The sequence below is a fragment of the Portunus trituberculatus genome, chromosome 14 (assembly GCF_017591435.1).
Source record: "Portunus trituberculatus isolate SZX2019 chromosome 14, ASM1759143v1, whole genome shotgun sequence".
In the NCBI taxonomy this organism is placed as follows: domain Eukaryota; kingdom Metazoa; phylum Arthropoda; class Malacostraca; order Decapoda; family Portunidae; genus Portunus; species Portunus trituberculatus.
Window position 1 is genome coordinate 11188825 of NC_059268.1, and position 21411 is coordinate 11210235.

Sequence of the window (21411 nt, forward strand, 5' to 3'; positions counted from 1 at the left end):
TCACTGGAAGCCAGCCCAGAGGGTATTACTTATCAACATGGTGGATACCTGCATCAATGTTGTGGCCACCTCCAGCAAGTCGAGGTGAAAAAAGTACACCTGAAGGTACAGATGAGGGACAAAGGCGAGCCTCTTGTGTAGTTGGCAGAGTCCCTAGTCTGCTGGGCATACCCATTGGTGCAGGACACGGTAAATCTCCTGGCAAGGAACTGCTTCATAGACACTTTTCAGGACTTGTATCTACAAATTTATGTGAAGTAGTCTCACCTGAAGGATGTTTATGAGCCTCTGAGATGTAAGTTTCCACGAGAAACTCTTCCCACATTCCAGGGCTGGCCCTGCCCTGGTATGCAGTGGGTGCTAAAATTGTACCTCTCCACGTATGAGTCAGGAGGACCAACACAGGCAAGGCATTGAAGGGGAGAAAATCCTTGAGATTTCAGAGGAGCCTGCTGAGGGTGTGGCCTGTTGGGCCACTGGAGGAGTCAGGGGTGGAATCTACGAAACTTGTTGGTAGTCACGAAACCTTATCTAACGAACAGGTCTGATAGTGACATCACAATGATGTTGGAGAAGTGGTATCCATGAACACTTATATGGGCATGGATGTCGCTAACTGATCCAAGAGTGGTCATTGGCTATCGAGGGTGTGATGTCACGAGCGAAGACAGCCTAACACAAAGCAGCTTTGGGTTCTCCCTTACTGAGGATTATGATAGTTTGTAAACTTTGATACAGCGTAATGCCTCCACAGCTACTACTCACCACAGTCAACACTCTTAGCAGTCCTTTCATTATGCCAAGTGAACCAAGGAAACAATGATTCACTGACATCAAGACCTTAACCTTGGTGAAAGAGATGTAATGTAGAATGTAGTAGTAGGGTAGTGGCTATAGTTTATGGTTGAATGTTTATTCCATAGTAGCAGTTACTAGAGTAGCAGGAAGTTCATAAATATTATAACATGTTTAACCCATGACTTGAACTTCCATTGAGAGTAAACAAAGCGACAGTGCATCATAGTACAGTAAAAGGTTTAATGAAAGTAAAAATTATGAAGTTAAACATTTAAGCAGTTTAATTTAAGTCATTATAATGTAAACTAATGTATGTAAGTAACTTTATAATGTTGTTGATCTTAAATTTATGAAGGGAGGGAAAGTGGAGCGGGAAAGACACTAGCTGGCAACCTGTGGAATGTAAACAAAGGGCGCATCATGTACCGCATACAAAACTTATGTACCACATTTCCACAGGCTTTCCATTTTATCCATTGCAGAGTCATGAGTTCAGATGGTTCTTTTAGCTTGCAAAGAAGATATGGTCTCATCAGCCTTCTTAATAGAGTCTGCTGACTCTATTAAGAAGACAGTAGATGGAGTCAAGCCATGGTGGTGAGCAATGCTATTAGTTTTCTCACCCCTCTCGTGTCTGTGAATAATATCCAGCTTCACTTCGAGAGTAAGAGACTTCCTGGTCTTCTTAGCAACGCTAGGTGAAATTGCAGGGCGTTTTGGTGGCATGTTGAGCAAGGGAAGACGAGCTGCTGCTGACACTGTTATTGTTTTGAACTGGAGGGGAGTGAGTGGTGCGTGTTTTGTCCATGAGGCGCTGGTGTATTCAAAAGCCTGTCGGCTTGCGTGATACAGCGGGGCTTTCAAACTTGTAAAAAATTACCTGAATAAAAGCAAGTATAGTGTTCTCGTTAAACGAGCAGATGATAGTAAAAGGAAATGTTCGTTGTAGCATCTTTGTAGCTATCCTCTGAATCTGTTCTAATCTTCTCGTATCCCTTTTCAAGCTCTGACCACACCACTGCTGCATATTCCAATTTTGGACTTATCATACTTGTTTTATATATATATATATATATATATATATATATATATATATATATATATATATATATATATATTATCATATCCTTATCTATGTATTGAAATGCCACCCTAATATTAGTCACCATTTCATACATTGTTCCAAATATTTTAGTCGTGCTGTGTGTGTGTGTGTGTGTGTGTGTGTGTGTAATTCACCTCGGTCGCCTGCTGGTCACCAAGCCAGTCTTCCCCATTATGGAGCGAACTCAGAGCTCATAGACTGATGGTAGGACTGAGACCACAACACACTCCACACACCGGGAAAGCAAGGCCACAACCCCTCGAGTTACATCCTGTACCTATTTACTGTTAGGTGAACAGGGGCCACACATTAAGAGGCTTGCCCATTTGCCTCGCCGCGCTGGGACTCAAACCCGGGCCTCTCGATTGTGAATCAAGCATGCTAACCACTACACTATGCGGTGTGTGTGTGTGTGTGTGTATTTATCTAGTTGTAGTTTTACAGGGCCTGGGCTTTATGCTCGTGTGGCCCTGTCTCCTTATCTACACTTATCCAATCTTACTTTAAAACTATGCACTCTCGTTGCAGACACTACTTCTTCATTCAAACTGTTCCATGTCTCAACACATCTTTGCAGGAAACTACTTTTTAATATCTCTTACACATCTTCCCTTCCTCAGCTTCTTACTATGTGATCTTGTGCTTCGACTGGCATATTCTTCTCTCAGGATCAGATACTCATTGTCCACTTGGTCCATTCCGTTTATCAATTTATAAAATTGTATCAGATCTCCTCTCTCACTTCTCTGCTCCAATGTTGGAAGATCCATAGCCTTTAGTCTCTCCTCATATGTCATCCCTTCAAGTTCTGGGACCATTCTTGTGGCCATTTTTTGTAGTCTCTCCAGCTTCCTTATGTGTTTATTTTTGTGAGGGGTCCACACTACTCCTGCATATTCCAATCTGGGTCTTATCATAGTACTTATCAGTTTCTTCATCATTTCTTTGTCCATGTAGTGAAATGCTATTCCAATATTCCTTAGCAAATTATGTCTCTCTTTGAAAATTCTATGAATATGGCTTGCCGGTTGATTATTTTCTTCTATCGTCACTCCTAAATCCTTTTCCTTTTTTACTTTCTCCAGTTCTACTCCATCTCCCATCTTATAGATTCCCACTGGTTGTCTTTCACTCTTTCCCATTTCCATGACATAGCTTCTGTCCACTTTTTACTCCATTCCCAGATCTTATTTAGGTTTACTTGCAGTATTTCACAATCCTCTTTTTGCTTTATAACTCTGCACAATTTCACATCGTCAGCAAACAGATTTGTGTAGCTCTTCACTCCTTCTGGCATGTCATTTATATAAATGAGAAAAAGTATTGGCGGCAATATTGACATCTCAATGTGTTTCCTTTTAAACCACCTTTCTCCTCTAATTTCCACACTAACCTTGCATGTGGCACTTTATCAAATGCCTTTTTTAAATCCAAGTATGTGTGTGTGTGTGTGTGTGTGTGTGTGTGTGTGTGTGTGTGTGTGTGTGTGTGTGTGTGTGTGTGTGTGTGTAATTCACCTAGTTGGAATTTTACAGGGCCTGGGTATCATACTCGTGTGGCCCCGTCTCCATATCTACACACATCCAACTTTCCTTTAAAACTATGCACACTCCTCGCTGACACCACCTCCTCACTCAAACTATTCCACACCTCCACACATATCTGTGGGAAACTATATTTCTTCACATCCTTCAAGCATATTCCCTTGGCTATCTTTCTACTATGCGATCTCGTAGTTCTATTTAAATTTTCCTCTCTCAACATCATTTGCTCATTATCCACTTCATATCGTTCAACAGTTTATAAACCTGTATTAAATCCCCTCTTTCTCTTCTTTGTTCCAAGGTAAGCAAATTCATTTCTTTTAATCTCTCCTCATAGGTCACTTCTGCCAATTCCAGAACCATTTTTGTTGCCATTCTCTGCAATCTCTCCAACTTCCTTATATGCTTCTTTTTATAAGGGGACCAAACCACCCCAGCATATTCCAATCTTGGTCTAATTACCATGCTAATTAATTTCATCATATCTTTTATCCATATAATGAGAGGCTAATCCAATATTTCTAATCAAATTATATGTTTCTCCAAACATCTTGTCAATATGAGCCTCAAACTGCCCATGGTCTTGTATTATCACTCCCAAATCCTTTTCCTTTTCCACCTTTTTCAACACTACTCCTTCACCCATCTTATATGACCCTCTTGGCCGTCTTCCACTCTTCCCCATCTCCATTACATGACTTTTGCTCAGATTAAATTCCATCTCCCACCTCTTGCTCCACTCCCAAATCCTATCCAGATCTGCCTGTAAAATTTCACAATCTTCTTCACTCTTCACACACCTACACAACTTCACATCATCCGCAAACAAATTAATATAACTGTTTACTCCCTCTGGCATATCATTAATATAGACAAGGAAAAGTATTGGTGCCAGCACTGAACCTTGTGGGACTCCACTCTCCACCACCAACCAGTCCAACTTTGCATCCCTTATTACCGTTCTCATCTCCCTTCATCTCAAGTAGTTTTCCTTCCACTTTAACACTTTTCCCTTCAGTCCTCCATAAATCTCTAATTTCCATAGCAGTCTCATGTGAGGTACCTTGTCAAAAACTTTTTTTAAATCCAAATATACACAGTCCATCCATCCTCTCTCTTGTATTTTGTTAACTTATGATCCTCCAGGAACCGTATCCAATATTTCTTTATCACCCTCTCACAAATCTTACCGACCACACTTGTTAAAGACACAGGTCTATAGTTAAGAGGCTCTTCCTTACTGCCTCCCTTATAAATGGGCACCACTTCAGCTCTTTTATACTCTACCGGTACTTCCCCAGTTTCTAATGAGCACCTTATAATATCATATAATGGATCTATCAATTCTTCTCTACATTCCTTCAATAATTTGCCTGAAACTTCATCTGGTCCCATTGCTTTATCATCTTTAAGTTCCTCCAACATTTTAAATAACTCCTTTTTAGGTATCTTAATGTCATCCATGTGCACATTTCCTTCTACATTTTGAGGCTTTACAAACATTGTTTCTTTAGTAAATACGTGTGTGTGTGTGTGTGTGTGTGTGTGTGTGTGTGTGTGTGTGTGTGTGTGTGTGTGTGTGTGTGTGTGTGTATTTACCTAGTTGTAGTTTTACAGGGCCTGGGCTTTATGCTCGTGTAGCCCCGTCTCCATATCTACACTTATCCAATTTTTCTTTAAAACTATGCACACTCGTTGCTGACACCACTAATTCACTCAAACTGTTCTACGTCTCAACACATCTTTGTGGGAAACTATATTTTTTAACATCTCAGACATCTTCCCTTTCTCATCTTTTTACTATGCGATCTTGTGCTTCGAATGTCATATTCTTTAATCTCAGGATCAGTTTCTCATTATCCACTTGGTTCATTCCGTTGATCAATTTATAAACTTATATCAGATCACCTTTCTCCCTTTTCTGTTCCAGGGTTGGTAGATCCATAGCCTTTAGTCTCTCCTCATGTCATCCCTTCAAATTCTGGAACCATTCTTGTAGCCATTTTTTGTAGTCTCTCCAACTTCCTTATGCATTTCTTTTTATGAGGGTCCACACTACTCCTGCATATTCCAATCTGGGTCTTATAGTACTTCTCAATTTCTTCATCATTTCTTTGTGCATGTGTGTGCGCGCATTCTTACGCACAATGTATATAGGTGCCTATTAACACAATACATTACATAAACCACTTCAACTGTTAATGGTAACAGGTGTGCAAAATGTGGGAAAAAAAAAAATTCCTTGGGTAACTCAGACTGGCCTTCCTTCCTTCCAGTTGGTCTGACTTACGCAGAGGTTACTGTTCCTCTCTATGAAATCTTTTATCTTAAAACAGTAAAAATGATTTGAGAACTTTTTAATATTGATAATTGTATACTACTGCAGCAACCATGTTGTCCAGCTTACATGCTAATACAGATGATAAAAAGGGATTTTAGTGGTAGTATCAATATAATGCAGATGTGAGCACTTTAAAAGGTGTCTTTGGAACAAACCTTTGATAAACTGGGGGTATACTGTAGTAGTAATAATAATAATAATAATAATAATAATAATAATAATAATAATAATAATAATTAACAACAACAACAATATAAAAATCTGTATTTGCAATCACAACTTCAAATTGAGAAATGTTCACTATTTAATCATGGAAGTGACACAAACTAAACAGGTTTAGATATTCAAGAAAATGGTTATTAAATTTTAGATAAAAAAGAATAAACAAACAAAAAACAATAATATTAAGAAATCTGATAAAAAATTTAGAGACAAATATTCCGCTCAAGTATCAGAAGCGAGGAACATCATGTTATGAAATAATTTTTATCATGAAATAAAATTTCAAGAGTAATTGCAATTCTTTTTTAACACATGCAGTAATGTTTGGTCTCTACTTTCAAATAAAAAGAAAGTTCTTGAAAATGGGAATTAAATATTAATGTCTTTCCCTCATGCTTTTTGTTGATTTTTTTAAGCCTTGTTAACTTTGGAATTATTTCCAAATTGTAAACACTAATACACATAAATGCATGTAAATATACTAAAACCAAAGCCCACATTGAGTACATCAACAAATATTGTAGACCACAATTATTAATGTACATTGTGTTCACTAAAATTGGACCACCACAGTAAGTAAACCAACTACAAGCAGACTACAATTAGTAAATCAACTAAAAAACCATAGGCCACAATTAGTACATCAGCTTGTCTTAAATCACAATCAATAGTGCTTATACTATCTTATCTACTAGACTTCATGTTATGTGTTCTGATACTTGTATGTTTTCCTTTGTAACTGCTGATGCAACTTCTTTCCTAAACCATTTAATTTTTTGTGTGAACTAAGTATTCCTTATTGATTTTCTTCTTTAGCAAAAAATATCTAGTATATTATGGAATATGGAATATTTAGTTTATATAGATTCACTATAATCAATAAAAATAAACAAACACTGAATAAAAAAAAATCTAGGAAACGATATACTAATGCATTTTCCTTATAAACTGTTGATCAACTTTGAAGTGGTAGATAACAAAGAAGTTTTTCTTTAACTTCCAAGTCTAAGTAGATAATTATGTGTGTTTAGTTGCAGTTCATTCAAATAAGATTTGTGGAATCACTCAAGTATGATGTCTAAATAGATTAAAAGACCAGAAGTTGTTACAGCAAGTAAATGTCATGTGATGGAAGTGTGGAAATTATACAGATATCAAAATCAAAAGTAAATAAAAAGAAGTGGCAGTTAACTGTAGAAATCTTTAAAATAAGTACCAAAAGGATGACCTTTCAATACTTAAGACAAATAAAAAAAAAAAAATTAAATGAAGAATAAGAAATTATGAGAAATGAAACTGCCATTACACTTGAAAAGAGAAGAGAGGGAAGACCTGCCTAGCGCATAGTACATATATTAATAGACTGGACGAATAAAGCTTGAAAAAAGTATACTATTGCTTGGGATAAAGGCAGACTTGATGCAAGTAGAACTGAGAAAGGAAAAATGGTTGAAGAATATATTATATACAAGTACGTATACTAATTCTGGAAGGGAGAGAAAAAAAAAAAAATAAATAAATAAAAACTTTGTTGATGAAATAGGGCCAGAAGAATGTAGTTTAGTCTGTGTAGAATGTAATTAGGTAAAGTATAAAAATAGGAATTATTAGTATAGCAAAATGAGTAAAAATTAAAGAATAGAAATTAAGAATTATATATCTCTTCCTAACAGTGTGAAACACAGGTCTACATGTATAAAACAATGACATTATAATGACAACAGCAATCCAGTAACAGCAATTAACAAAAGATTAAAGCTAAAATTAAATAACTGAAGTTAATTTAAAAAGTATCAAGTAAACTGAAACAAAAACAAATCAAGTTCTAGTACAATTCAAAGTATTATATATTCATGAGGAAATATTTACCTAAAAATCTTCTAAACTAGGCTTCCTATGTAATCAGATTTAATATTGGTAGCAAATTTTCTTCTGTATGGGGTTTCCATAAATTTGCTAAGAATTTGCATAAATATATGGTAATGTGATCAAACAGTATAATGTTGGTACGACCCACAATACATATAACAGTTTATATCTTAGTTTATTACATTATTAATAAAACAATAGAGCAATCACATCTATTTTAAAACACACCAACAAGTATTTAGTATATTATAGACATTCTGGATGTTAAACTAAAAAGGTTTTCAAGTTGTTCAGTGGTAAATCTACTAAAAACAAAAAAACACAAAGATATGCAGAAGCCAGTGTTTATCTAGCAGTGGTAATGCACTGCCAGGAAGAAGTTACTTCATGATTATTTGGAAACTATTAGTTGTCTAACTGATTTAGTTCAAATAGTGAAAAACTAATAATTCCGCACATCTACACACGGTGCTTAAAAGTGCTCAAACTGTGGTGCTTAATGTGTGTGTGTGTGTGTGTGTGTGTGTGTGTGTGTGTGTGTGTGTGTGTGTGTGTGTGTGTGTGTGTGTGTGTGTGTGTGTTTCACTGTTTGATCTGCTGCAGTCTCTGACGAGTCAGCCAGACGTTACCCTACGGAACGAGCTCAGAGCTCATTATTTCCGATCTTCGGATAGGCCTGAAACCAGACACACAACACACACCGGGACAACAAGGTCACAACTCCTCAATTTACATCCTGTACCTACTCACTGCTAGGTGAACAGGGGCTACACGTGAAAGGAGACACACCCAAATATCTCCACCTGGCCGGGGAATCGAACCCCGGTCCTTTGGCTTGTGAAGCCAGTGCTCTAACCATTGAGCTACCGTGTGTGTGTGTGTGTGTGTGTGTGTGTGTGTGTGTGTGTGTGTGTGTGTGTTTGCGCGTTTGTGCACATGTATGTGTGTGCGTGCATGTATACAAATATGACATTCAAATATTGCAAGCAGCAGCAGCAGCAGCAGCAGCAGCATTGTTTTGTGTGCTGGAGCATTATGAGTGCAAATGAGGCAGTGATACCTGAGTGTCTCATGCTAGGCTGTTTGATGGATATGCCTGGTACAGTCTGGAGTCATACTGTGGCTCGGTCTGCAGCTGGTACTGTAGGGGAGGCAAACTCGAGGGCTGATACTGCCCCTGCCCCCCATGCATCACTGGCCCACCAACAGTTTGGAGGGGGAACGATTCTACCCCTTGCTCTGTAATGCACAGCCAGCAGGTCAAACCTCACTGCATCCCACATCCAGCAACACAAGGTTTGTTTGGCCACACTATTACTAGCCAACTTCAACTCTTCATCTAAGGTGGTAAATTGCTCTACACATACAGTACTTACATTATAATATTTACCTTTAAAAGCTTGCATTTATGATTCTTTAAACTTTAGATCCTTATACAGATAATAGTAATTCAAGGAGCTTATACAAAATCACATAGTTAAGGAAAAGTGGTAAAAAAATATAAAATGTTACAATTGTACAGTCTCAATTATGATGTGCTGAAATTGGATGCTTATAAGTAATGTACGTCTCATTACTATTATCATCATCACCACCATTATTATTATTATCATCATATTAGTAGCAGCAGTAGTATCTATTATCATTATTACTATTATCATTATTTATCATCACTATTATTATTAGTTTATTATGTATATTATTATTATCATCATTATAATTAGCATTATGATTAATTTTTTATTATTAGTAGTAGTATTAGTATTAATTTATTACTATATCTATTACTATTACTATCATTATTATTATTATTATTACTATATCATTATCAATATTGTTGTTGTTATTACTATTATTATTATTATTACTATCATTATTATTAGCATTCTTAATCATTGTTATTATCATATTAATAATAATAATAATATCATCATCATCATCATCATAAGGTAGTTTCAAAAGTGAATGAGTTCGGCAAAACTAAAAAAATGATTCAAGACATTGGAAAATGAGTGTGATGCAATGAAAGAGGGAGATCATTGCAGGGTAAATGAGAAATGGTAGTTGTTGAAGAATGCTGGTGTGGGACACTTGGAGGAGGTTTGTGGCGAGGGAAGAGTTGGCAGTGGTGAAAGAAAGGAATAGAATGATAGAGTGAAGAAATGTAATTGGTTGATTGTAGCTGAAAGAGGGGGATGCAGAAGAAGGTGTTATTTGAGATGCAGAGGGGAAATATGTACAAAGAAAATGCAGATGAAATAATAAAAAGGAATGGAATACTCTTACTAACATTGATAAATGGATCAGAGACTTGAACATGAAAAGGGGCACACTATCATGAGTGCATATTGTGTTGTGGCTATGAATCATGAATAGGCATATGGGATGAAATGGAAATCTGACAACAAAAAAAGTGTGTAGGAAAGATGGATGGGAACTTTAAAATGTGTGAAAAGAGGAGGTGGTTGTGGAGAAGGGCTTGAATAGGTAAATAGGGTGTATAAAAATAAGCAGAGGTGGAGGTGTTTCAGTCATGGCCACTCTTTTGGAAATTTAGACATACTAACTGATGGTTGTTAAGCTGCACATTTATACACAACTAGTAAGACATTTTGATCTGCTCACTGACATTTAACCTTTCGTTTCAATGTGCTTCTCAGTATCAAAAATATTTCTCTAATTTCTTATTCTTTGTTCAATCATCCTTTATAGTAACATTTCAAATCAACCTCATCAGTTCTGGTATATTTCATGTCTTCTATACCTGGCCAAGTTTCATGCTGCATTTGAACATCTGACCAAAGTCAATTGGATACTGTTAATCAGCCCCCCCACCCCTCTCTCTGTCATATCGTCAAACTTAATGGTTTGCTAAACTTCTTTGACTATTTGACTTCCAAGGTGGAGCACATCTTATCTCACTTTCCTTTTGCTGAGATCTCCATTTTAGGGGATTTCAATGTTCACCACCAGCTTTGGCTTTCATCTTCTTTCACTGACCAACCTGGTGAACAAACCTTCAACTTTGCTATCCTTCATGACCTAGAGCAGCTAGTGAAGTTCCCTACCCGTATTCCTGACCGCCTTGGAGACACGCCCAACATTCTTGATCTTTTCCTAACCTCCAACCCTTCTGCTTACTCTGTTAAACTTTCCTCTCCGTTGGGCTCCTCCGACCACAATCTAATTTCCGTTACCAGTTCTATCACTCCAGTGCAGCCTCAGGACCCGCCTAAGCGGAGGTGCTTCTGGCATTTTAACTCTGCTAAGTGGGAGGAACTAAGGCAGTACTATTCTGATTTCCCTTGGGATGATTATTGTTTTCATGTCAGAGATCCTTCTCTTTGTGCCGAGCGCATAACAGAGGTGATTATCTCTGGCATGGAGCTATACATTCCTCATACTTTCTCTAACCCTAAAGCTAAAAAGCCTTGGTTTAACTCTGCTTGTTCTCGTGCTGTCAATGATAGAGAGGCGGCTCACAAACGGTTCCGTAGCCATCCAACTGCTGAAACTCATGCCCTATATATTTCTGCCCGTAATCATGCCAAATCTATTCTCCAACTTACTAAAAACTCTTTCATCAATAGAAAATGTCAAAGTCTTTCCAATTCTAACTCCTCTCGAGATTTCTGGCATCTAGCCAATAATATCTCTAACAACTTTACTTCTTCGTCTTTCCCTCCTTTACTTCATCCAGATGGCTCTACAGCTGTCTCTTCTTTTCTAAAGCTGAACTCTTCGCTCAAACCTTTGCTACCAACTCAACTTTGGATGATTCTGGGCATATTCCTCCTACTCCTCCACCCTCTGACTACTTCATCCCTAAAATTAAAATTCTTTATAAAGACGTTTTCCTGGCCCTCTCTGGCCTTGATTCTCGGAAGGCTTACGGTCCGGATGGAGTCCCTCCTGTTGTTCTCAAAACTGTGCTTCCGAACTCGCTCACTGCCTGGTCAAACTCTTTCATCTGTGTCTCTCTACTTCTATTTATCCTTCTTGCTGGAAGTTTGCTCACATTCAACCTGTCCCTAAAAAGGTGACCACTCCAATCCTTCTAACTACCGCCCTATAGCTTTGATTTCCTGCCTTTCTAAAGCCTTTGAGTCTATCCTTAATAGGAAGATAATGAGGCATCTATCAGCTCACAACCTTCTCTCTGATTGCCAGTATGGTTTCCGTAAAGGCAGATCTACTGGTGATCTTCTTACTTTCCTAACTGAATCTTGGTCATCCTCTTTTAGGGACTTCGGTGAAACCTTTGCTGTCGGCCTTGACATATCGAAAGCCTTCGATAGAGTCTGGCACAAATCTTTAATTTCTAAACTACCCTCCTACGGATTCTATCCTTCTCTCTGTACCTTCATCTCCAGTTTCCTTTCCGATCGTTCTATTGCTGCTGTAGTAGACGGTCACTGTTCTTCCCTAAAACTATCAACAGTGGTGTTCCACAGGGTTCTGTCCTATCACCCACTCTCTTTCTATTATTCATCAATGATCTCCTAAATCTGACTCAATGCCCTATCCACTCCTATGCTGATGATACCACCCTGCATTATTCAACAGCGTTCAACAGACGCCCAACCCAACAACAATTAAATGACTCAAGGCGAGATGCTATAGGACGCCTAACTTCTGATCTTTCACTTGTTTCTGATTGGGGCAGAGAAAACCTGGTTTTGTTCAATGCCTCAAAAACTCAATTTCTACAACTATCTACTCGACATAACCTTCCAGACAACTATCCTCTCTTCTTCAATAACACTCAACTTCCCTCTCCTCTACATTAAACACACTCGGTCTATCCTTCACTAAAAATCTAAACTGGAAATTTCACATCTCTACTCTTGCTAAATCAGCTTCCAAGAAGTTAGGTGTCCTATGGCGTCTTCGTCCATTTTCTCTCCCTCCCAGCTGCTTGCTCTGTACAAGGGCCTTATCCGCCCGTGTATGGAGTATGGCTCTCATGTCTGGGGGATCCACACACAGCTTTACTAAACAAGGTGGAATCTAAAGCTTTTCGTCTTATCAACTCTTCTCCTCTAACTGACTGTCTTGATTCTTTAAGTCACCGCCGCAATGTTGCATCTTTATCTGTCTTCTACCGCTGTTTTCATGCTGTCTGCTCTTCTGAACTTGCTAACTGCATGCCTTCCCCTCCTGCGGCCTCGCTGCACAAGACTCTCTACTTCTTCTCATCCCTATTCTGTCCATCTTCCTAATGCAAGAGTTAACCAGTATCTTCACTCCTTCATTCCCTACACTGGTAAACTCTGGAACTCTCTACCTGTGTCTGTATTTCCACCTGCCTATGACTTAAACTCTTTCAAAAGAGGAGTGTCAAGACACCTCTTACGTTAACTGGACCCTCCTTTTAGATTTTTTTGTTTTTTCTCTTTTTACTTTTCTCTTGACAGGGCCTGGCAACCAGCGGGATTTTTTTTTTCCAACACTTTGTTTGCCCTTGGCCAGTGCCCTTGTAATGTAAAAAAAAAAAAAAAAAAAAAAAATTACTCACAAAACACATAATGCTGGCAAATAGCATAGCCTACAATGTTTGCCTGCATCACTCTACCATGGACTACAGCTGACCAAGGAGGAATGCAAACCTATGGATAAATTAATTCCAGTGCACCAATTCAACTTAAAGGATTATTTACTTTGTCTAGAAGGATATATTTGGCATAAACTAAAAAGAATAGTTCTCACAAAAAATCTTAAGAAAAATTATTTTCAACACTAAACCATCCACTTCAAATCTTAAAAAACTTAAAATGTGAAAGATGTCCTTGAATTTTAACTATTTGGCCTGGGATTCAAACTCTAAATCTCTCATATGACAGCAAAGTATACTAATCTCAAGAGACCACCAACTACATGTGTAATACAAGAGCAGAATGTTGTCATAAACATCACTACAAGTCAGACTGCTTGGACTGTTTGTGTGTGACATTTTCCATCAATGAGGGCATCCATGGCAGTAGCAAGGATGCCAAGTTGAGTGACAGATCAGAAAAGCCTCATCATGACAGCTATAGTGAATTTGTCATAATTTAAAAAACTATTTTCTCATGGTGCTAAGTACAACAGTACATCTTTGCTGAGTAAGTATCTATGAATATTCTTGAATACACACAACAGATCTATCACCTCAAACACGTAAGAAAATACTTGTCCAATGCTATCATGCAGAATATATAAAGACAGTTAGAATTAAAGAACCACCACAGAAAGTAAGAGGTAAGAAATAAAAATGCACCTCATAATTCACCAAAGACCTTATAAGACAATGTACTAAAGTAACAAACAATATACTACAAGAATATAAAAGCTGTTGAGCTGTCAAATCCTTGAAACAAAATAGAACTAATGATGACCATCTTTTTATGTATGCTTTTTTTGTTTATCCCTCATGGAATGTCATATAGCTGTGGCAATTTCTTTTCAAGCAGGTGTAGACACATGTATGTGCACACACACACACACACACACACACACACACACACACACACACACACACACACAGGAAAGAAGGAATGATAATTTTTAATTTCTGCCAGGCTTTTCAAGAATATAGGTTAATGTTCATCTGTTCACTGCTAGGTGAACAAAACCTAATATGTGAAAGATGATGTCCTTGAATTTTAACTATTTGGCCTGGGATTCAAACTCTAAATCTCTCATATGACAGCAAAGTATACTAATCTTTATGCCATCTGATCTACAGTAAATAAAAAAACTGAAGGAGCTTATGTCATATCCCCATGTAATTTGAATCCCAAGGTTGTTTGGGTTACCTTTGAGGCTTATCAAGATAAATGAAAACATGCTTAGCACTCTACTGATGGTGGAACGAGAGGTAGAAAAATGGTCTGAGGTAAAAACTATGAAAATTGATGAATCTACTTGCGAGAAAGTAAATTATGTCAGGTCAAGCCAGACATTCAGGTTTGTTACTGCAAAGATAATTACAGCATATATTTTATTAGTTAGGGTTTGCTGTGGTTATGATAATTTCTAAACATACAGTACTTTCCAACCATCCTCTATAAGGCGATCTGCTAGTGTCCTACATAACCTCATTATGATTAGCCCATTAAAGATATAAGGTATGAATGCTGACTGAATAGTGACAAAAAGTACATTTCAGATCCCTAATGTAGAGACCATGAACACATGAGAAAAATGGGAAGGGACAAAGTAGGCGACAATGAACATTTTTTACAAGCAAAATCTAGCAATATATTTACTACAAAATAACTTTCAAATTGGATCTATATCTACAGCCTGAAAAACTGCCATAATGGTAATGCATCACATGAAAGACTTCAAATGTCTGAAAAAAGCTAATGAATTTGTAAGCTTTGTACAAGTGGTTACAAATTCGTTACGTGCAAGGCTTGACAAATTACCAAAAAGATAATGGGATACTGGAAAGTGGTTATTCATTCAGTGACTATTATATCTACATGTATATTCAAATTATGTAATGAATACATATATGCACAAAACATGTTAAACCACTACATATAAAGAAAAATCGTTAGTATGAACTTCATTAGATAGGAAAGAACAGCTGAGAGAAAATTAATGGTCATTATGAAAGTGGTAATAAAAAAAAAGTGACACTACTCTCCTTCATTGCTTTCTATAGTACTAGGTTAAATTCTGAACATCTTTGAATGGCAGAAGGTAAAAATTAAGAAATTTGAATAAAGAAATGCCTAGATAATCTTGATCAGTTAATTTATAAATAAACTACATCAAATATCTTATACAGAGAAGGCCAGAACATGGATTGAGGAAAAAAATAAAAGAAAGCACAGGAGATGCTCAATGAAGGCATAGGATTACAGTGAGCAGTGAGAAGTGGCCATGCACCAAACAGGACTGGGTGTCATATTAGGCCTGGCAAAGGAAAGTAAAAAAAAAAAACCAATAGATTGAGACTGTACAAGCTTTGCTATAGTGGCCAAGAATAAACAGATGCTAATAGACACTGACAGATAAATTTTGGGGGTAATTCTGTCCTGCATTGAAACAATTAATTATGGTGATGATGATTTGATGAAGACTAATAAATTTCACACATAATTGCAGTGTTGCAATATTCCAGTGCAAAGTACATATACCCATACAAATTAGTTTCAAAGGATTTGTAAATGAAATGGTAACTGGTACATAATTGTTACTGATAAGAGAACACAAATCTGAATGATATGGATATATCAAAGTATTTTTGTGGGCGAGAAACAGACATCAATAACGTTATCCGCTGCAGGCTTGAAAAAGGTAGGAAGATAAGGCAGAACAATGCTACTGATTGGCAGATACATGACCAGGCATCCCTCAAAACTAATAAGATTCCCAGTCAGAGATATTCCGTACTGAAAATGAATGAATTAGTAAACGAGTAATGGTAGATCTAACATTTCAATATTCTGCAACATTTCTCTTTAAAACTCTACACACGTATTAATGTCTGGTAAAAATGACAAGAAATATTACTTACCTCCATCCATGGAATCCTTGCGGGAGCGCGGCACTCTGTGTGGATTGAAGATGTACTCATAGATGAGGCCTCCCGTCATGCCGCCCACCAAAGGAGCCACCCAGTACACCTGCAAGACGGTAATTGTAAAATACCATCACACTGACGAGTCTATAACGGGCACGATTACAACTTCACCAAGATCTTGTCCATCTGCAGGACAATATTTGCCACACAAAAGGGCATCTGTGGTCAGAATATTACATGAAAGTATGTATATCAAAGTATATATAAAAAAAGGTTATTTTCACATTTAAATAATAGGTTGGGTAGATATACCAGACAAACGTAAACAACGAGAACCATAAATGCACCAAGGCAATGGAGGAAAAGAAAAAAAAAAAAAAAAAAAAAGGCCGAACGTATCAATCAAGATAACGAGGGTCAATATCTGTTGATAATTTGTGTGTGGTAGTGTTATGAAATGTAGCCGATTCAGAACTACGAGTCAGCCTTAACCCCCTACCCCCATTCTCTCTCTCTCTGCTGCCTGACAATCTGGAAGTCAGCGCGTCAGGCGGGTGCACACAGGTTAGTCTCCCTTCCTACCACATGGCATCCTTTTGTACCTCACTCATACCACGCCAGTGTCCAACACCAACCAACATAACCAACCCACAATGGACAGTGCCATTCACCACCACGATTGTATGATTACTAACTGTGCTCTTGTTACACCGAAACGATAATTTACTGACATTTCGTTGTAAATTATATTCGTGCCTCGTGTTCACTGGAGTATGATGTAGTTTTTCTTAACTACATGTAAACCATTATTAATTCAGCTGGTAATGTTCGTGGATCAGGGATTTACATCATGCAAACCCTATACGGTGCCTTACGGTCGCAATCATTCTCATGTTCACTAAAACTGCAAGGTGCAATGATCCACGAGACAAAGTTGGTATCAGTCTTGACTAATGGAAGACAGTATGAATACACTGCAACTTAGAAAATAATAACAATTCCATGATTAACATATCCAAATTGTATATATGTTTATTATGCCAACGAATCGTAGTAAGCATTCCTCTGCTGGTAGGTAAGAGTGCACACACACACCCATGCACTGAGCGCTAGATGAAATGATACTACTGAGGAGGTAGTCCAGTGTAGTATTTATGGTTTCCTCTGTTGCTAATCATAGCAGTATTAAAACGCAGTATCACGAGTTAATACATCTACTAACTGTGCATATCACACACACACACACACACACACACACACACACACACAGAGAGAGAGAGAGAGAGAGAGAGAGAGAGAGAGAGAGAGAGAGAGAGAGAGAGAGAGAGAGAGAGAGAGGAAACCATATGAAACGTAAGCCATGAGAAGCGAGATAACAATGAATAAAACGTAATCGTCGTCATTGAAAACACTTGTATCCCAGGGGGCTTTACTTCACGATCAATCCATCACTGGCAACTGCGACTACAGTGTGCAAGGGGTGAGGCTGAGGGGCACGAGGGGAGGAGGTGACGGGATTGTCGCGGAGGGGAGGACCAAGGGAACAAAGGCCGGGCGAGGGGACACAAGTGCAGCTATTGAGTCGGTGAATAACAGCAAATCACAAGGAAGGGTCGCTCGCTGGAGGGAGAAGGAAGTTCTGGCTTCCTCGCCACAACGACACTCGATCTTCACCGCACCACTGGCGCCGTGAGTGGGGAATCCCCGAGGGAGGGAGGAGTTAATGCGACCACCCCGTCCGCAGCATTCTCAGCCGCATCATGAGGGAAAAATAGTACAAGTAAGCCACGGCACGTACGTAAGCGACACATTATAATGCTGTATCGTTGACCCACCATATCAAAAGCGCTTCAGTTGCGAGACAGGAAGTAAAATGAGGGCTGAAGATAGCGAAAAAGTGGGGATATACAAAAATATCAAAAGCGCTTCAGTTGCGAGACAGGAAGTAAAATGAGGGCTGAAGATAGCGAAAAAGTGGTGATTAATGTACTGGAGGGGGATACTTCCCAGCTCTTTCTTCCCTCCTCATCCCTCTCTCCTGCTAGCACCTGCCACATCCCCTGGGAGATTCACTAAAGGGCACCACTTACCCCGAAGTCATTCACGGACGTCCTACCACTGTCTACAGTTATCCCCTTATGAGTCACAACCGCTGGCGTCATGAGACTTGCATCTTTTTGGATCTACTGATATTAAACACAAACTTTTCGACAAGCTAAAACTGTCCGACTTTTAACTTTTAGGTGGTGTCGAGTATTTTCTTATGTAACTTCAAGACAATAGCTTTCAAATGATGTGGTATACTGCATGTTCCATAATGTGCAGCGCTAAAATAATTCGCACACACACACACACACACACACACACACACACACACACACACACTGCATGTTTCAACTCATACATTATTGTAGCCTAATTCCAATACCTCCCAAACAAACACAAACAATAAATAAATACGAATAGGTAGATTATAATTCAGGCACAATAAAATATAACACGGTGTACACATACACACACTTATTAGCACAACAATTAGAGGAAATGACAATCACTTCTGCGTAGTAACTACTTTGTTACTGGATACACGTTAGAAACACGTCTATGACCATATAGTGACTTCTAGTCGCTCCGCTTCTCGGCGCACGTGACGGTTAACGCGTACAATACGTGTCACAACAAAAACGCGTCTGTAGTAGATAGCGACATCCCTTCGGATCCTAGGCTGCGTCAGTCTGTCACTGGCAGTCACCCGCAGAGGAAGAAAAATCTTAGCTTCAGAGCAAGACGGAATTCGTTGATCATGAAAAGGTAAAGCAGTGATCACACTGTTCCTTATAGACACATCACGAGCTATCACCGAGACCCTTCAGATGTGCTGGCTCAGATTACTTGGCCACAATCAACACTGCTCAGCCTTGCATCACGGGTCATCAGTAGTGACTTGAACGTGTGTGTGTGTGTGTGTGTGTGTGTGTGTGTGTGTGTGTGTGTGTGTGTGTGTAGGTTTATGTTGCAGTGTGTTTTTCATACATTATTGTAGGCTAACCCTAATCTCCCCAACGAACACAAACAATTGATAAATAGAGATAAGAAAAATAACTATGTAATATATATATATATATATATATATATATATATATATATATATATATATATATATATATATATATATATATAAACAACTTTTGTTATCATATACATATCCATCCATTCATACAATATATATATATATACTTTTTTCCACTTGGTAGATCGGTAACTGGTGAACCAGCCGCTTCCATGTCTGAACTTAGTCAGCTGTACGCTCGCCTGAACCGACGCGCACTGTCCGAGGCGCAGTTGTTCCATCATGGCTTTCCTCGTCCAAGCAACCTTCCAGGCAAAGCGCGGGTCCGCGTTCACCCAGACACATTCTGGACAGCACAACCCAGTCTTAGAAAAAGGATTTGTGAGAGATGCAAAAAGACCTACGAGGTTGACAGCAGTGGGTACCCTGTGGTGAAAGAGGAGTGCAGGTGGCACCTGTGGCGAGCCAAGAATGGCATTTATGGGTGCTGCGGCCGAAGTACCTACGGGAAAACCTGCAAAACCTCGCCGCTGCACGTCACTTCAAATATAGATCCTGACAACCTGAAGGGATTCATCGACACCAGTGACAGTGACGTCAGCTCGACCTCTGTTTTTGCACTAGACTGCGAGATGGTGTCGACCACGCGTGGGATGGAAATAGCGGCCATCACAGTGGTTGACCACCAATGCAAAGTGGTGTACGAGACGCTGGTGCTGCCCGAGGGTCGTATCATCGACTACAACACTATCTTCTCAAGCCTCACCTCAGACAAGTTCCGCGACGTGACCACCAAGTTGGAAGATGTCCACACCAAGCTGATGTCTCTCGTGGGTACACACACCATTCTGGTTGGCCACGGCCTGCACAACGACCTTCTTCGTCTGCAACTCTTTCATGGGCGTGTTGTGGATACAATCTATCTCTACCCGCATCCTAAGGGTTTGCCAGCAAAAAATCCACTACGCTTCCTGAAACAGAGACATCTCCCCCACCTGTTGGTGAACGAAGGCCTCAAATGCCGCGAGGATGCCGTGGCCACCATGATGCTGGCGCGCCTAAAGTGTGGCTTCACCGCGTCTCCCTAAGTGAATTTCATACTAGGAAAATCGCTGCTGAGGTGAGGTGCGGTCATGCGCATTACTGTACATTCTTATTCCGACACAGTATGGTGATGATTTACAACTTCCTGTGTTCAGAATGTATGTGTCATGCCACATCAAGGTCACGGGGTGGAGTCACTAACATCACACGTTTGGGACCTGTTCGTGTATCATCCCTTTACCAACATTACGTAATACCTTGTCAGATTTATTATGATATCACCGACAAAAATACATATCCTCTTCATCATTTACTAAAAGACAATTGTTGTTATTATTCATATCATTAGGCTAATAGCTTTCAAATAGTTATGACGGCCTCCAATAATTGTTCTAACCCCAAAGAAAGTATGGTGCACTTCATGAAACAACCAAAACATACTTGCATCACGTGGATGTGGTGACATTCTAAGAAAGGAAACGAGGTGGAGGATAAGAGATTACTTCACATAAACAATTTTGAGCTTCATATGTCTGAAAGCTGTGATTTTGTGCCTTAACACTAGTATAATCAATGTTACAGGATTCTAAAAAATAAAATGTAATGGAATAAAATATATACTTGAGTCATTTCGAATCACTTTACAGAGAGAGAGAGAGAGAGAGAGAGAATGGGGGGGAGGGGGAGCAGGCCGGTTTCCATGCACCTCCGATGACGTTTAGTACATCCAACCGTGTATGAAGCATATACCTCTATCTCTTCACAACCATCACTAGTATGACACCTCTGCACAGACAACCAAGGAAATAAAGAAATTAGACACCGAGGACTTGACAATATTTGCATTTCTCTCTCTCTCTCTCTCTCTCTCTCTCTCTCTCTCTCTCTCTCTCTCTCTCT

General features: G+C 38.9%; 2 protein-coding genes across 8 annotated transcripts in view; one reads left to right on the plus strand and one right to left on the minus strand.

The window, feature by feature from the left end:
* Positions 1 to 21411, minus strand: part of LOC123503364 (neurogenic protein big brain-like) — a 131356-nt gene that overhangs the window by 6964 nt on the left and 102981 nt on the right. For 3 of the 4 annotated variants that reach the window (XR_006674424.1, XM_045253048.1, XM_045253049.1), the window contains one exon: positions 16392 to 16500. Coding sequence is in view for 3 of the 4 variants with exons in the window: in XM_045253048.1 (XP_045108983.1) it covers positions 16392 to 16500 (109 nt within the window). In the remaining variant the exon portion in view is untranslated. Of the gene's footprint in view, positions 1 to 8939; positions 9119 to 16391; positions 16501 to 21411 lie in introns of all 4 variants that reach the window. The other variant, XM_045253050.1, reaches the window with a different exon arrangement.
* LOC123503366 (RNA exonuclease 1 homolog) lies at positions 16884 to 21137 on the plus strand. Of its 4 annotated transcripts, none has more exons than XM_045253055.1 (2): positions 16884 to 16961; positions 19652 to 21137. In XM_045253055.1, exon 2 carries the CDS (start codon positions 19680 to 19682, stop codon positions 20553 to 20555), a length of 876 nt encoding a protein of 291 aa, XP_045108990.1. In that variant the 5' UTR covers positions 16884 to 16961; positions 19652 to 19679; the 3' UTR covers positions 20556 to 21137. The 4 variants fall into 4 exon arrangements, with proteins under 4 accessions (XP_045108990.1, XP_045108987.1, XP_045108986.1 ...); XM_045253052.1 differs by lacking the exon at positions 16884 to 16961 and adding an exon at positions 17914 to 18177; XM_045253051.1 differs by lacking the exon at positions 16884 to 16961 and adding an exon at positions 19056 to 19208.